Genomic DNA, 18,324 nt, shown 5'->3' on the forward strand with positions numbered 1-18,324 from the left:
TAAAATAAATAAATAAATAATTAAAAAAAAACGGCGTGCGGTCCCCCCCAATTTTAATGCCAGCCAGATAAAGCCATACGGCTGAAGGCTGGTATTCTCAGGATGGGGAGCTCCACGTTATGGGGAGCCCCCCACCCTAACAATATCAGTCAGCAGCCGCCCAGAATTGCCGCATACATTATATGCGACAGTTCTGGGGCTGTACCCGGCTCTTCCCGATTTGCCCTGGTGCGTTGGCAAATCGGGGTAATAAGGAGTTATTGGCAGCCCATAGCTGCCAATAAGTCCTAGATTAATCATGTCAGGTGTCTATGAGACACCTTCCATGATTAATCTGTAAATTACAGTAAATAAACACACACACCAGAAAAAAATCCTTTATTAGAAATAAAAACACACACATATACCCTGGTTCACCAGTTTAATCAGCCCCAAAAAGCCCTCCATGTCCGGCGTAATCCAGGATGCTCCAGCGTCGCTTCCAGCACTGCTGCATGGAGGTGACCGGAGCTGCAGCAGACACCACCGCTCCTGTCACCTCCACGCAGCTAATGAAGACAGCCGTGCGATCAGCTGAGCTGTCACTTAGGTTACCCGCGGCCACCGCTGCATCCACCGCTGGATCCAGTGACAGCGGGTAACCATAGTGACAGCTCAGCTTATCGCGCGGCTCTCTTCATTAGCTGCGTGGAGGTGACCGGAGCGGCGGTGTCTGCTGCTGCTCCTGTCACCTCCATGCAGCAGAGCTGGATGCGACGCTGGACCATCCTGGAGTACGCCGGACATGGAGGGCTTTTTGGGGCTGATTAAAGTGGTGAACCAGGGTATATGTGTGTGTTTTTATTTCTAATAAAGGATTTTTTTCTGGTGTGTGTGTTTATTTACTGTAATTTACAGATTAATCATGGAGGGTGTCTCATAGACGCCTGACATGATTAATCTAGGACTTATTGGCAGCTATGGGCTGCCAATAACTCCTTATTACCCCGATTTGCCAACGCACCAGGGCAAATCGGGAAGAGCCGGGTACAGCCCCAGAACTGTCGCATATAATGTATGCGGCAATTCTGGGCGGCTGCTGACTGATATTGTTAGGGTGGGGGGCTCCCCATAACGTGGAGTTCCCCATCCTGAGAATACCAGCCTTCAGCCGTATGGCTTTATCTGGCTGGCATTAAAATTGGGGGGGACCGCACGCCGTTTTTTTTTAATTATTTATTTTACTGCACAGTATAGACACGCCCACCGGCTGCTGTGATTGGGTGCAGTGTGACACCTGTCACTCAGCGTGGGGGCGTGTCTCACTGCAACCAATCATAGGCGCCGGTGGGCGGGGAAATCAGGGAATAGGAGATTGTTTAATGAGCGGCCGGCTTTTTCAAAATAGTAAAAGCCGCCGCAGCAGTGTGAATGCCGTGCAGCGCTGCGCCGGAGATCGGGGAACGGTAAGTATGAGAGAGGGGGGAAACTGACCGACAGACTGTGAGAGAGGGACAGACAGACAGAGAGACCGACAGAGAGACAGAGAGACCGACCGACGGACTCAGGGAGATTGACCGACATACACAGAAATAGAAAGAATAGCCGACATCACTAGAAATAAAAACACCAAACGGACACGGACTATAGGTAGATGCATACGTGTTTACTAACGTGTGTGCACATACCCATAGACTTTCATTGTGTCCACGTGTGCGTGCTCCGTGCAGATAACGGACATGCATCCGTGCAAAACGCACACACATACGGATCACGGACACGCACACACGGACATAATGAAATAACGGTCGTGTGACCACAATCATAGATTAACATTGGTGCACGTTTGGCCGTGTCTCCGGCATATACGGAAACGGACCAAACACGCACGTGTTTCACGGACGTGTGAAGGGGGCCTACAGGAGAGAGAGAGGACCCTACTGACCATAAGAGCTTACACTCTACAGGAGAGAGAGAGGACCCTGCTGACCATAAGAGCTTACACTCTACAGGAGAGAGAGAGGACCCTACTGACCATAAGAGCTTACACTCTAAAGGAGAGAGAGAGATCCCTACTGACCATAAGAGCTTACACTCTACAGGAGAGAGAGAGGACCCCGCTGACCATAAGAGCTTACACTCTACAGGGGAGAGAGAGGACCCTACTGACCATAAGAGCTTACACTCTACAGGAGAGAGAGAGAACCCTGCTGACCATAAGAGCTTACACTCTACAGAAGAGAGAGAGGACCCCGCTGACCATAAGAGCTTACACTCTACAGGAGAGAGAGAGGACCCCACTGACCATAAGAGCTTACACTCTACAGGAGAGAGAGAGGACCCCACTGACCATAAGAGCTTACACTCTACAGAAGAGAGACTTATCCTGTGAGTCTGGAGATGGAAAATGCAAAATTGATCCCCTGCAGGTGGTATGGCACATCACTGGACTAAAGTAGCATTTTGCTGTATTTAAGGATGGTTACAGAATTTATTGAAAATCTCTGTATTAAAGCAGAACATTAAAACTGTTTGGAAGCCAAATTCCAGCCACCCGACTCCAGAGCGAGTGCCTACCTTCGGAGCTGATCAAAACTCAATAGTTGTTTTTTCCATACTGCCAGCTGTGACTTGTAATAATAGTTTAATAAAACCACACGTAACAAATCCAACAGTGATCTTATGGTATAGACATGTGTAACATTGTAAGCAACTTGTCATAAGCCCCAAAGGACAATTACAAATGAAAGAAGGGAACGCACCTCTAGATATAAAAATGGATGACAGAATGATGTTTTAGGATGAATGCTATATTAAGGGATCCCATAATGATTCTGCCCCCATCAGTTAGCATCCTCCCCTATCTTGCAGAATTTAGTTTCCACTGAAAATATTAAATTTGTACTCTGAATGTCCATTATAAAGTAATGAATGAATCTATAAAAAAAGAAGATGGCCCAATACTGACCCAAAATACACCTATGTTACATTTCTGAAGAGCAGGGTGGAAGTGACTCAGTAACCAAGTGCCTCCTGATCTTACTCAATTCAAAAACTATGGGGAATTCTAAAGAGAGAAGTTGTCATCACTCTCCATCCATGATTTAGGCTGTAGAAGAGCTCATTCTTTAAGTGCAGGAAAAAATAAATGTTGTAATATGTCGCCAACTTGTTTATTTCATGCCTAAAAGATGTTTTTTGATGTGGGGTCTATTAATGATTGCATCAACTAATTTGAGTAAAACTAAAGATTGTGTTATGCAAGTTATATTATTAACCTAACTTACAAGTTGTGGGTTGAAAAAAAAATGTTTATTGAAGCTATCTTATCAACATTTTGGAAATTGTTATTGCATTCAGAAATATTAGTTAAAATGTTACTTTTCAAAGGAGTGTACTCATTTATGCATTTATACTTATGCTGATCACTGTTGTGATGGTGGGATATGGGGGGAGGTGTATTTTTGCTGTAGATTCCTATTTTAAGCTTGGTTCACTGTCCATTATTTGTACTGCTTCTGTGTACATTGTATTGTTTGTAAGTAATCACCCCCTATAGTGCAAGGTTATAGCCTTTTGAGGCACCTCCATCCCTGGGTGTAGGGGGAGGAGGGCCTAGAGTCCACCTACTGTAATCTTTTTTGCTTACCTGGGGCATAGGCAGTCTGTTGGAGAGCTTCAAGAGTGAAGCAGGAAGATTGAACCTCTGGGAGAAACTGGCTTCTGAGACCTGGATATTTATCGCTTACCGGACTATATTTGTGTTACTGGACTAATTTTACCCTCTGTTTTGTGGATTATTTGATGGACATTCTGGATTACTTGGAATACATATGCTTTGGATTGCTCACTCATCTCTCACTCTGTTGATTGTGTGATATGGGAGAAGGACCCCATGACAACTGTATATATAGATAACACATCATTCATAATTGGTAATGTCATAACTCACCTCCTCCACCTCCCTGCACAAAGACCTCTGCACAAGTCACACAGTATGCCTACAACACTTTCCCATATAAATCAATAGGTTTAGGATAGTGAGGGACAGAGGGATGTTATACTGTCTGTCATGCTCGGGAACCCTAGGCTATCCCTAACCTCCTGTTTACCCTTGATGGTGGAGATGCCGGAGTCCCATGCCTGACTATTCTCCTGACCAGAACTAAACTGTTCCCCATTCTAGGGAAGGAAGAAGCAGGAGTGTGATGGCAACACAGATAAAGACAGACGGGGAAAAAACAAAACACAGACACACTGCAAACTCACAAAAACAAACAGTAAGAAACTAAGGAGAAAAGCAAGAGAAGTAAGGCAGCAACAAAGGGACAACACGGGTTAACTGCTCACAGCAACAAAGTACTACAACGCATAGTAAGTCTGGATTACAACACCTCACTAGACCAGTATAGAGAAGCTATAGCTGGCATTAAAAGAAGTGTCCAGCCAACATATATAGGAGGGAAGCAGCCTCTTTCTTATAGAGAGCCAGTTACCATGGTTGACTGAGCCAAGCGTTCCTGTGTACGGAGGAGCCAGGAGAGATAGCAGTCAGCTTTCCAATCTGTAATGGAGGGCTTTACAGCCAAAAGATACCTCTGCCACCACCTATCAATGGAGAGGCGATGGATGAGACCCATATGGATGCAAACACTCCAGTCCTTGATTCTCTTGACCCAGCGCTTGTTGATGGCCAGGTATTCCATCATAAGATGCTTTCCAGCCATCCTTGCTTATGGCTTATTAATAGTATTATTGATAGGAGCCATGGCCGTTCCTCTCTGGGACTCTCGCCAGGTGCGCAGCATCTGATTAACCTGCTAATTTTACCTGCGTTCAGAGGACACAGATTGTTTGTTTTCCATTTCACTTTATCAGAATTTTCTTTGGATTCTCGGCTGACATTTGTTTTGAAGGAATCTTGAAGTTTCGATCACTTATTTACCTCCTTGGGTATATAAGGTCCAAAACTGTAAAAAAAAAAGTAACTGCACAAAAAGTAAAAAAAAACATTGATGTGAATATAAAATGATGGCGTCATTTGCTTGAGGTTGTCTGAGTTATTGGAAGTTTCTTAAGATTCTTTTTATCAGTTGGAAATCTACTTTTCTTTTTGACATCGGTGTAATCAACTCACGGCATTTTTTGTTTAAGTTTCCAGCCATTTATTAAAGATATTTTTAGTATCTTGAAGTCTTACTGTGTTACTCTTTTAGTTGACGACTTCTAGGTCTTTAATGCAAAAAAAAAAAAAAAATGTCCATACTCCACCTGTCAATCACACCATCCCCCTCCTCACCTCTCCTCACTCCAAGGGAGACATTACTGATAGCTGCAGATCTATCTACAAAACAGAAAAGAGCCGAAGAGGGAGCGCAGAAGGGACTGAACCGGGAGCAGGTACAGATCATCAAATACAGCTACACATATATATATATATATATATATATATATATATATATATACTACAACGCAACCTGTATATACACAGCACAGACAGAATATATACACTGCTACCCTGTGTCTTGTTTATACACAGCCTATATAAAAAATAAATTTGTGATCATCCATGCCTTCATAATTTCAGATCTTTGTTGCAGTCATGGATCGACCTGTGGTACTACTGCTCTGTGTCCTGGTGAGTCTATTGTTTTTAAAAATGCCCCTATGTATAAGAATATAACTACTATAATACTGCCCCTATGTACAAGAATATAACTACTATAATACTGCCCCTATGTACAAGAATATAACTACTATAATACTGCCCCATTTACAAGAATATAACTACTATAATACTGCTCCTATGTACAAGAGTATAACTACTATAATACTGTCCCCTATGTACAAGAATATAACTACTATAATACTGTCCCCTATGTACAAGAATATAACTACTATAATACTGCCCCCTATGTACAAGAATATAACTACTATAATACTGCTCCTATGTACAAGAATATAACTACTATAATACTGCTCCTATGTACAAGAATATAACTACTATAATACTGCCCCTATGTACAAGAATATAACTACTATAATACTGCCCCTATGTACAAGAATATAACTACTATAATACTGCTCCCTATACACAAGAATATAACTACTATAATACTGCCCCATTTACAAGAATATAACTACTATAATACTGCTCCTATGTACAAGAGTATAACTACTATAATACTGTCCCCTATGTACAAGAATATAACTACTATAATACTGTCCCCTATGTACAAGAATATAACTACTATAATACTGCCCCCTATGTACAAGAATATAACTACTATAATACTGCTCCTATGTACAAGAATATAACTACTATAATACTGCTCCTATGTACAAGAATATAACTACTATAATACTGCTCCTATGTACAAGAATATAACTACTATAATACTGACCCTATGTACAAGAATATAACTACTATAATACTGCCCCTATGTACAAGAATATAACTACTATAATACTGCTCCTATGTACAAGAATATAACTACTATAATACTGCTCCTATGTACAAGAATATACTGTAACTACTATTATACTGCCCCTATGTACAAGAATATAACTACTATAATACTGCCCCTTATGTACAAGAATATAACTACTATAATACTTCCCCTATGTACAAGAATATAACTACTATAATACTGCCCCTATGTACAAGAATGTAACTACTATAATACTGCTCCTATGCACAAGAATATAATTACTATAATATTGCCCCCTATGTACAAGAATATAACTACTATAATACTGCCCCCTATGTACAAGAATATAACTACTATAATACTGCTCCTATGTACAAGAATATAACTACTATACTACTGCCCCCTATGTACAGGAATATAACTACTATAATACTGCCCCCTATGTACAAGAATATAACCACTATAATACTGCCCCTATGTACAAGAATATAACTACTATAATACTGCTCCTATGTACAAGAATATAACTACTATAATACTGCTCTTATGTACAAGAATATAACTACTATAATACTGCCCCTATGTACAAGAATATAACTACTATAATACTGCTCCTATGTACAAGAATATAACTACTATAATACTGCTCCTATGTACAAGAATATAACTACTATAATACTGCTCCTATGTACAAGAATATAACTACTATAATACTGCTCTTATGTACAAGAATATAACTACTATAATACTGCCCCTATGTACAAGAATATAACTACTATAATACTGCTCCTATGTACAAGAATATAACTACTATAATACTGCTCCTATGTACAAGAATATAACTACTATAATACTGCCCCTATGTACAAGAATGTAACTACTATAATACTGCTCCTATGCACAAGAATATAATTACTATAATATTGCCCCCTATGTACAAGAATATAACTACTATAATACTGCCCCCTATGTACAAGAATATAACTACTATAATACTGCTCCTATGTACAAGAATATAACTACTATACTACTGCCCCCTATGTACAGGAATATAACTACTATAATACTGCTCCAATATAAAAGAATATCATTATTATACGCTAATACTGCCCTTTTGTACAAGAATTTTACTACTATATAAAAAAAAATATTGTAAGTTGACCACAATGTATATAATAATGATCATTGTACTTTACATTAGGGTATTGGGGTGTTCGGAGACCAGAATCCAGCCTTTGATCGTACAGAAATACCATCAGTCACCTGGCCAGACTGGATGTCCTACCTTCCAGACCACGTGCCCCTCTCTGCCTTGGCCATACCAGGAACCCACGATACAATGGCTTTTTTTGGAGGTCCTCTCGCTGAATGTCAAAGCTGGAACCTAATAAACCAATACAATTCTGGAGTTAGATTCTTGGACATCCGGTGTCGTCATTACCAAGATCGGTTGCCCATTTTCCATGGCGTGTCCTACCAGCGTATGGATTTCATCCAGGTTCTCACCGATACCGTGAACTTCCTGACAGAGCACCCACGGGAGACTATTTTAATGAGGCTGAAGGAGGAGTATGAACCGTATCAGAACACCAGGAGCTTCTACCAGAGCGTGGACGAGGTTTTGAAGCAGATTGGTGAACGCTGGTTTTTTCGATCAGATAGACTTCCAACTTTAGGAGAAGCGAGAGGCAAAGTGGTAATCCTACAAAACTTCCCATCGAGAGGTGAAGGTCCAGATTTTGGCCCTCCATATCCTGGACCCATGAGTATTTCAGATGATTATCAAGTCAGTGATGACTCGGTCAAATGGGCTGAAGTGGCGAGGCATCTAACAGTCACTCAAAATGGAGATCCCGAAAAAGCTTACCTGACCTACTGCTCGGGAACCCACTGGCTTCTCTACACACCGGAGTCTCTGGCTCGGAAGATCAACCCAAGAGTTCTTGACTATCTTAATCTTAAATCGTCATTCGCAAGCAGAAGGAGGTCGGTTGGGGTAGTAATTATGGACTTTCCAGGGGCGGAACTGGTGAGACGAATAGTTTTGGATAATTGGGCATGATGAAGATAATTGGGTCCAGATTGAGTTTTGGCAAAGAAAAGCATAATAAAGAATATCATCTCTGATTGGTCAATGTTATGATTATGGAGAACCGCTGGGTGGTAGAACGCACTTACTGTGAGGTAATGCTCACAAATGAGGCGCCAGTTACTTCTGAAGTGGCTATAAGCAACCAGAACAATCTTACTGTGAGGTAATGCTCACAAATTAGGTCCCAGTTACTTCTGCAGTGCCTAAAGCCAACCAGAATATTACTGTAAGGTAATTCTCACAAATGAGATCCCAGTTACTTCTGCAGTAGCTATAGGCTACCAGAACGATCTTACTGTGAGACAATTCTTACAAATTAGGCTCCAGTTACTTCTGCAGTGCTTAAAGGCAACTTGAATGATTTTACTGTGAGGTAATGCTCACAAATGAGATCCCAGTTACTTCTGAAGTGGCTATAGGCAACCAGAACGATCTTACTGTGAGACAGTTCTTACAAATTAGGCCCCAGTTACTTCTGCAGTGCCTAAAGCCAACCAGAATATTACTGTAAGGTAATTCTCACAAATGAGATCCCAGTTACTTCTGCAGTAGCTATAGGCTACCAGAACGATCTTACTGTGAGACAATTCTTACAAATTAGGCCCCAGTTACTTCTGCAGTGCTTAAAGGCAACTTGAATGATTTTACTGTGAGGTAATGCTCACAAATGAGATCCCAGTTACTTCTGAAGTGGCTATAGGCAACCAGAACGATCTTACTGTGAGACAGTTCTTACAAATTAGGCCCCAGTTACTTCTGCAGTGGCTATAGACAACCAGAACGATCTTACTGTGAGGTAATGCTCACAAATGAGGCCCCAATTACTTCTGCAGTGGCTATAGGAAACCTGAACGACCTTTCTGAGAGGTAATGCACACAAATGAGGCCCCAATTACTTCTGCAGTGGCTATAGGCAACAACAACAATCTTACTGTGAGGCAATGCTCACAAGTGAAGACCCAGTTACTTCTGCAGTGGCTAAAGGCAATCAGAATGATCTTAATGTGAGGTAATTCTCATAAATGAGTCTCCATTTACTTCTGCTCTAGTTGTTGACAGCCATTGCTATAATTACAGACTCGAGAGTGGCTTATCATGTTGCTCCACCTTTGTGACTATATGGTTGCTTCCCCTTTAAGAGCAACTTTTTGGGCTCTGTGTCTTTAATTCTTTAAAACCCTTTGGGCAAAAACTGTCAGCAGCATCAATGGTGAAACCTGCACTCTAGTTGCTATAGGTAACCACAACCAGAACTATCTTACTGGCAGGCAACTCTCATAAATGAGGTCCCAGGTAATTCTGCAGTGCCTAAAGGCAACCAGAACGACCTTACTATGAGGCAATGCTCAGAAATGAGGCCCCAGTTACTTCTACAGTACCTTAAGGCAACCCAAATGATTTTACTGTGAGGTAATTCTCACAAATGAGACCCCAGTTACTTCTGCAGTGCCTAAAGGCAATCAGAATGATCTTCCTGTGAGGCAATTATCCTAAATGAGGCCCCAATTTCTTCTGCCATGTCTATAGGCAAAATTATCTTACTGTGTCGTGATTCTCATAACTGAGGCCGCAGTTACTTCTGCAGTTGCTATAGGCAACCAAAATGACCTTACTGTGAAGCAATTCTCATAAGTGAGGCCCCAGTTATTTTTGCAGTGTCTATAGGAAACCAGAACGATCTTACTATGAGGCCACTGTTACCTGTACACTGGTTGTTGACAGCCATTGCTATAGTTACAGATTTTAAAGCGACTTATCAGGTTGCTCCACCTTAGCGACTATATGGGTACTGCCCCTTTAAAAGCGACTTTTTGCGCGCCGTTGCTCTAATTCTTAAAGACCCTTTGGGCATTCAACACAGAGAGACACCTATTTTATATATATATATATATATATATATATATATATATATATATATATATAGGTAATGGACGCCTAATAGTATAAACACAACCGGGCCTTTATCTAAAAGGGAAACTCTGTTTGTTGCCCATAGCAACCAATCAGAGCTCAGCTTTTATTTTTTATACAGCCCTGATAAAATGAAAGCTGCTCTGTGATTGGTTGCTATGGGCATGGCAGGTTTTGTAGCCAGGAGGGCAGGCATCGGGGGGATGTATCTGGACTCGGGCACATACAGAACTGGAGGGTTAGGGACATTTACACAGGGGGGAAGACATACGAGAAATTAGGCACAGTGTGAGCACGTCCTGGCTGAGAATATCCTCGGCACCAGGCATGCCTGATGAAGAGACCTGAGTAGTCTCGAAAGCTTGCAATTATTACTATCTTTTCAGTTAGCCATTAAAAAGGTATCACCCACTGAGGACTTCAGTTCTTTTAAACAATTTTTTATCTCTACTGGCTAACACGGGACAAAGATATATTTTACCTGTATTACAATACCTAAACATTTTATGCAATGCCTAGGAAAAGTATAGAACAACGCAGCTATTTCATACCTTGCCTGAAAAGGACAGGGATAGTATACATTGCCTAGGTATTCTATAGAATGCCTGTAACATATATATTTCTTCATATCTGCCGTTGTGTAAAAATAGTGTGATGGTTCACAGATTAATAAAAGATGACAGAATGGAGAAAGTAAAAAAAACAAACCAATAAAAAGAGAGAATAATACAATATATTCTTTAAAACTGAATGCGTGGATTGAGCGCTTCTCTCTGCTCTACACCTTGGTGTTTACACGTTCTTCTACATAAGACCCTATTGCCCCCTATCATTCCGCAGAGCTTCTCTCTTTTTCTGGAAAAAGAAAATGTTTCCCTGTGATTTTTTGATAAGATGTCCAGAAAAAAATAAAAAGTCAAGTTGGCGAGCCTGCGCTGGGGCTGCTCTTGGAAATGGGCAGTGGAAAAGGGAAGAAGCAGGAGGAGGTGGTGGGAAGAGGTGAGAGGGACATCCAATATGGCGCCAATGTGCCCTCAAGATTTGGGAGAACAGGAAATTCGGAGCTGTTGTGATGCTTCTTAGCTTTGCTAGCATGAAAAACAGGCAGACGTGCTCCGTAACTGATAAGAAGAGGAACAGTGAGAGGCAGAGGAGGCAGAAGAGCGTGTGCAGGGGACAGAGGACTTGGCTCATAGCCAGGAGGCTGAAGAAACACCCGCAGTCATCAGCAGAACACTGAACCTACTCCTCGACGCTTCCCCACAAGGCAACTTGCCGTTTTTGTGCTTTTGGGTTTTTTTCCCTCCCCTTTTTTCAAGAGCCTCAACTTTTACTGTTCTGTCGACATAGGCGTCAAGTGTTATCTTTTTTGTGGGACGAGTTGTACTTTTGAATGGTATTAATGATGGGTGAGAACAAAAGTACTTGACTGCTCTTTCTTTACCTCTTTACTCCAGACGAGCTGATCGGACGCTCAGATGGGCTCCACTCAAGAAACAAGGATTTCAATTACTGCTGTCATCAAATAGTTAATTTATTTCAGTAATTCAATACAAAAAGTGAAACGCATATATTATATAGAGTCATTACACACAGAGGGATCTATTCCTATATATTATATAGAGTCATTACACACAGAGGGATCTATTCCTATATATTATATAGAGTCATTACACACAGAGGGATCTATTCCTATATATTATATAAAGTCATTACACACAGAGTGATGTAGTCCTATATATTATATAGAGTCATTACACACAGAGGGATCTATTCCTATATATTATATAGAGTCACACACAGAGGGATCTATTCTATATATTATATAGAGTCATTACACACAGAGGGATCTATTCCTATAAATTATATAGAGTCATTACACACAGAGGGATCTATTCTATATATTATATAGAGTCATTACACACAGAGGGATCTATTCCTATATATTATATAGAGTCATTACACACAGAGGGATCTATTCTATATATTATATAGAGTCATTACACACAGAGGGATCTATTCCTATATATTATATAGAGTCATTACACACAGAGTGATCTATTCCTATATATTATATAGAGTCATTACACACAGAGGGATCTATTCCTATATATTATATAGAGTCATTACACACAGAGGGATCTATTCCTATATATTATATAGAGTCACACACAGAGGGATCTATTCCTATATATTATATAGAGTCATTACACACAGAGTGATCTATTCCTATATATTATATAGAGTCATTACACACAGAGGGATCTATTCCTATATATTATATAGAGTCACACACAGAGGGATCTATTCTATATATTATATAGAGTCATTACACACAGAGGGATCTATTCCTATATATTATATAGAGTCATTACACACAGAGGGATCTATTCCTATATATTATATAGAGTCATTACACACAGAGGGATCTATTCCTATATATTATATAGAGTCATTACACACAGAGGGATCTATTCCTATATATTATATAGAGTCATTACACACAGAGGGATCTATTCCTATATACAGTCATATGAAAAAGTTTGGGCGCCCCTATTAATGTTAACCTTTTTTCTTTATAACAATTTGGGTTTTTGCTATTTCAGTTTCATATATCTAATAACTGATGGACTGAGTAATATTTCTGGATTGAAATGAGGTTTATTGTACTAACAGAAAATGTGCAATCCACATTTAAACAAAATTTGACATGTGCATAAGTATGGGCACCTCAACATAAAAGTGACATTAATATTTTGTAGATCCTCCTTTTGCAGAAATCACAGCCTCTAGTCGCTTCCTGTAGCTTTTAATGAGTTCCTGGATCCTGGATGAAGGTATATTTGACCATTCCTGTTTACAAAACAATTCCAGTTCAGTTAAGTTTGATGGTCGCCGAGCATGGACAGCCGCTTCAAATCATCCCACAGATTTTCAATGATATTCAGGTCTGGGGACTGGGATGGCCATTCCAGAACATTGTAATTGTTCCTCTGCATGAATGCCTGAGTAGATTTGGAGCCGTGTTTTGGATCATTGTCTTGCTGAAATATCCATCCCCTGCGTAACTTCAACTTCGTCACTGATTCTTGCACATTATTGTCAATCTGTTGATACTGAGTTGAATCCATGCGACCCTCTACTTTAACAAGATTCCCGGTGCCGGCACTGGCCACACAGCCCCAAAGCATGATGGAACCTCCAGCAAATTTTACTGTGGGTAGCAAGTGCTTTTCTTGGAATGCCGTGTTTTTTGCCTCCATGCATAACTCCTTTTTGTATGACCAAACAACTCAATCTTTGTTTCATCAGTCCACAGGACCTTCTTCCACAATGTAACTGGCTTGTCCAAATGTGCTTTTGCATACCTCAGGCGACTTTGTTTGTGGCGTGCTTGCAGAAACGGCTTCTTTCGCATCACTCTCCCATACAGCTTCTCCTTGTGCAACGTGCGCTGTATTGTTGACCGATGCACATTGACACCATCTGCAGCAAGATGATGCTGCAGGTCTTTGGAGGTGGTCTGTGGATTGTCTTTGACTGTTCTCACCATTATATTATATAGAGTCATTACACACAGAGTGATCTATTCCTATATATTATATAGTCATTACACACAAAGGGATCTATTCCTATATATTATATACAGTCATTACACACAGAGGGATCTATTCCTATCTAATACATAAAGCTGAATGTATGTGTGTGTGTGTGTGTGTGTGTGTGTGTGTGTATGTCCGGCATTGGCATCCACACCGTCGCAGCTACAGCCACAAAATTTTAAATAAACAATACCAAAAGGCACAGACAATCCCGTGCCATACTCACAATATGGACAAAGCCATATACAGATTATTATAGGCAAAAAGGAAGAAAAAATTCTGTACAACGACTTAATGATAGAAAATGTATATTTTATTGATAGAAAATAGCTAAAAAGCAGACAAACAATGTTGGATTAAAATTAGCAGAGACAAATACTGGTGAGTACCAATAGATGGCCCCCTCACCCCACAGTAGGTATATGGTAGCACATGTTAGAGTTTAACACACAGCACATAAAGGGCTAAAAAGCCAATATTGCATACAAACTAAAGCGTGCTGCTGCTTATTAGGTGCCCGTTACTGATACATCAATTACATAGTGTCAAAAAGGTTCTTGTAACAACGCACTATAATATCTTGCAACCAACATACCTAAATGGTGGATGACAGCCCAATTCCCCGACCCATAGGTTTCGGTGTAACTCCTTCTTCCGGGGGTGAGTTACACCGAAACCTATGGGTCGGGGAATTGGGCTCTCATCCATCATTTAGGTATGTTGGTTGCAAGGTATTATAGTGCATTGTTACAAGAACCTTTTTGACACTATGTAATTGATGTATCAGTAACAGCACCTAATAAGCAGCAGCACGCTTTAGTTTGTATGCAATATTGGCTTTTTAGCCCTTTATGTGCTGTGTGTTAAACTCTAACATGTGCTACCATATACCTACTGTGGGGTGAGGGCGCCATCTATTGGTACTCACCAGTATTTGTCTCTGCTAATTTTAATCCAACATTGTTTGTCTGCTTTTTAGCTATTTTCTATCAATAAAATATACATTTTCTATCATTAAGTCGTTGTACAGAATGTTTTCTTCCTTTTAGCCACAAAATTTTGCACACTCACACTTCTGGGCCCCGAGAGCGTCATAGGCTATGTTTTGAGGGGAAATTTTAACCCCGCTCCTTACAGTTATTCACCAAAAAATCTGCCTCCATTAAAGCGAATGAAGCTGGGAGCCACAGTGCAGCCAGAACTTCAGAAGAATGCGCAGCCACGCCCTTATATGGAATGTTGGCGTGTCACAATGCAGCCAGGGAAAGAGACAGACAGACAGGGAAAGAGGCAGACACAGACAGGGTAAGAAACAGACATAGACAGGGTAAGAGACAGACACAAAGAGACAGACAAAGAGACAGACTGACAGGGAAAGAGACAGACAGGAAAAGAGAGGGAAAGAGAGAGACAGGTTAAGAGATAGACACAGACAGGTAAAGAGGCCGACACAGAAAAAGAGAGACAGTTACTATCCCGGGCGATAATACAATCTATTTTGTTAACAGCAGTTATTAACCCGGGCGAAGCCTGGTAGTACAGCTAGTCTAATATATAGGAATAGATCCCTCTGTGTGTAATGACTCTATATAATATATAGGAATAGATCCCTCTGTGTGTAATGACTCTATATAATATATAGGAATAGATCCCTCTGTGTGTAATGACTGTATAATATATAGAATAGATCCCTCTGTGTGTGACTCTATATAATATATAGGAATAGATCCCTCTGTGTGTAATGACTCTATATAATATATAGGAATAGATCCCTCTGTATGTAATGACTCTATATAATATATAGGAATAGATCCCTCTGTGTATAATGACTCTATATAATATATAGGAATAGATCCCTCTGTGTGTAATGACTCTATATAATATATAGGAATAGATCCCTCTGTGTGTAATGACTCTATATAATATATAGGAATAGATCCCTCTGTGTAATGACTCTATATAATATATAGGAATAGATCCCTCTGTGTATAATGACTCTATATAATATATAGGAATAGATCCCTCTGTGTGTAATGACTCTATATAATATATGCGTTTCACTTTTTGTATTGAATTACTGAAATAAATTAACTTTTTGATGATATTCTAATGTATTGAGAAGCAGTTGTTGTAAGTAGCAAAAACCAGGAGGCCGTTTGCTCAGGAAAAGCTTTTTGAGGCAAACAAGAAGACAGGACGCTTGATGGCTCAAATGTGTGGTATCGCACTGCCATTTACTGGTGGAAAGTGATATTGCGACTTGGTTGTGTTGAGGCTGCTTTCACACTGCGTTTTTCTACCCGTTCTGTGGTCTTGTTGGGGCTTCCGTCCAAACTCCCCCACAACACAGGACTCGGACATATGCCGACAAGGCCATTTAACGGTGAGAGGAGCGCAGTGTGAAAGCACCATAAGAGAATGTGCGAACGACATCTGTTTCAGTAAGATTCCACTAGGAACCCATTTGAAAAATTTAAAAAAAAAACAAACACCAAAAAGAATGAACATGTCACATCAACATCATAATAACCCACTGTGCATATGTTCTGTTTCATGTAACTTCTTTAGGCTTGAAGACATGAAACAGATAAAATTAGAAAGTAGAGACTAGTGATGAGCGGGCACTACCATGCTCAAGTGCTCAGTACTCATAACTTACGAGTACTGAGCACCTGAGCATGGTAGTGCCCGCTCATCACTAGTTACGAGTACTGACCACCCGAGCATGGTAGTGCCCGCTCATCACTAGTTACCAGTACAGAGCACCAGAGCATGGTAGTGCTCGCTCATCACTAGTTACCAGTACTGAGCACCTGAGCATGGTAGTGCCCGCTCATCACTAGTTACCAGTACAGAGCACCAGAGCATGGTAGTGCCCGCTCATCACTAGTTACCAGTACAGAGCACCAGAGCATGGTAGTGCTCGCTCATCACTAGTTACCAGTACTGAGCACCTGAGCATGGTAGTGCCCGCTCATCACTAGTTACCAGTACAGAGCACCCGAGCATGGTAGTGCCCACTCATCACTAATTACCAGTACTGAGCACCTGAGCATGGTAGTGCTCGCTCATCACTAGTTACCAGTACTGAGCACCTGAGCATGGTAGTGCCCGCTCATCACTAGTTACCAGTACTGAGCACCTGAGCATGGTAGTGCCCGCTCATCACTAGTTACAAGTACTGAGCACCCGAGCATGGTAGTGCCCGCTCATCACTAGTTACCAGTACTGAGCACCTGAGCATGGTAGTGCCCGCTCATCACTAGTTACCAGTACTGAGCACCTGAGCATGGTAGTGCCCGCTCATCACTAGTTACCAGTACTGAGCACCAGAGCATGGTAGTGCCCGCTCATCACTAGTTACCAGTACATAGCACCCGAGCATGGTAGTGCCTGCTTATCACTAGTTACCAGTACTGAGCACCCGAGCATGGTAGTGCCCGCTCATCACTAGTTACCAGTACTGAGCACCTGAGCATGGTAGTGCCCGCTCATCACTAGTTACGAGTACTGAGCACCCGAGCATGGTAGTGCCCACTCATCACTAGTTACCAGTACTGAGCCCCCGAGCATGGTAGTGCCCGCTCATCACTAGTTACCAGTACTGAGCACCCGAGCATGGTAGTGCCCGCTCATCACTAGTTACGAGTACTGAGCACCCGAGCATGGTAGTGCCCACTCATCACTAGTTACCAGTACTGAGCACCCGAGCATGGTAGTGCCCGCTCATCACTAGTTATAAGTACTGAGCACCCGAGCATGGTAGTGCCCGCTCATCACTAGTTACCAGTACTGAGCACCTGAGCATGGTAGTGCCCGCTCATCACTAGTTACGAGTACTGAGCACCCGAGCATGGTAGTGCCCACTCATCACTAGTTACCAGTACTGAGCCCCCGAGCATGGTAGTGCCCGCTCATCACTAGTTACCAGTACTGAGCACCCGAGCATGGTAGTGCCCGCTCATCACTAGTTACGAGTACTGAGCACCCGAGCATGGTAGTGCCCGCTCATCACTAGTTACCAGTACAGAGCACCAGAGCATGGTAGTGCTCGCTCATCACTAGTTACCAGTACTGAGCACCTGAGCATGGTAGTGCCCGCTCATCACTAGTTACGAGTACTGAGCACCCGAGCATGGTAGTGCCCGCTCATCACTAGTTACCAGTACTGAGCACCTGAGCATGGTAGTGCCCGCTCATCACTAGTTACGAGTACTGAGCACCCGAGCATGGTAGTGCCCACTCATCACTAGTTACCAGTACTGAGCCCCCGAGCATGGTAGTGCCCACTCATCACTAGTTACCAGTA

The 18,324-nt window shown here is 41.5% G+C and overlaps 1 protein-coding gene across 1 annotated transcript; it reads left to right on the forward strand.

Moving 5' to 3' along the window:
• Positions 1–5,581: 5,581 nt before the first annotated feature.
• LOC142302819 (1-phosphatidylinositol phosphodiesterase-like) lies at positions 5,582–8,472 on the forward strand. Its single transcript, XM_075343930.1, has 2 exons — positions 5,582–5,617; positions 7,612–8,472. The coding sequence occupies exons 1-2, from the start codon at positions 5,582–5,584 to the stop codon at positions 8,470–8,472; spliced, it is 897 nt and encodes a 298-aa protein (XP_075200045.1).
• The last annotated feature ends 9,852 nt before the right edge of the window (positions 8,473–18,324 follow it).

This window comes from Anomaloglossus baeobatrachus, chromosome 4, assembly GCF_048569485.1.
Source record: "Anomaloglossus baeobatrachus isolate aAnoBae1 chromosome 4, aAnoBae1.hap1, whole genome shotgun sequence".
Taxonomy (NCBI): Eukaryota; Metazoa; Chordata; class Amphibia; order Anura; family Aromobatidae; genus Anomaloglossus; species Anomaloglossus baeobatrachus.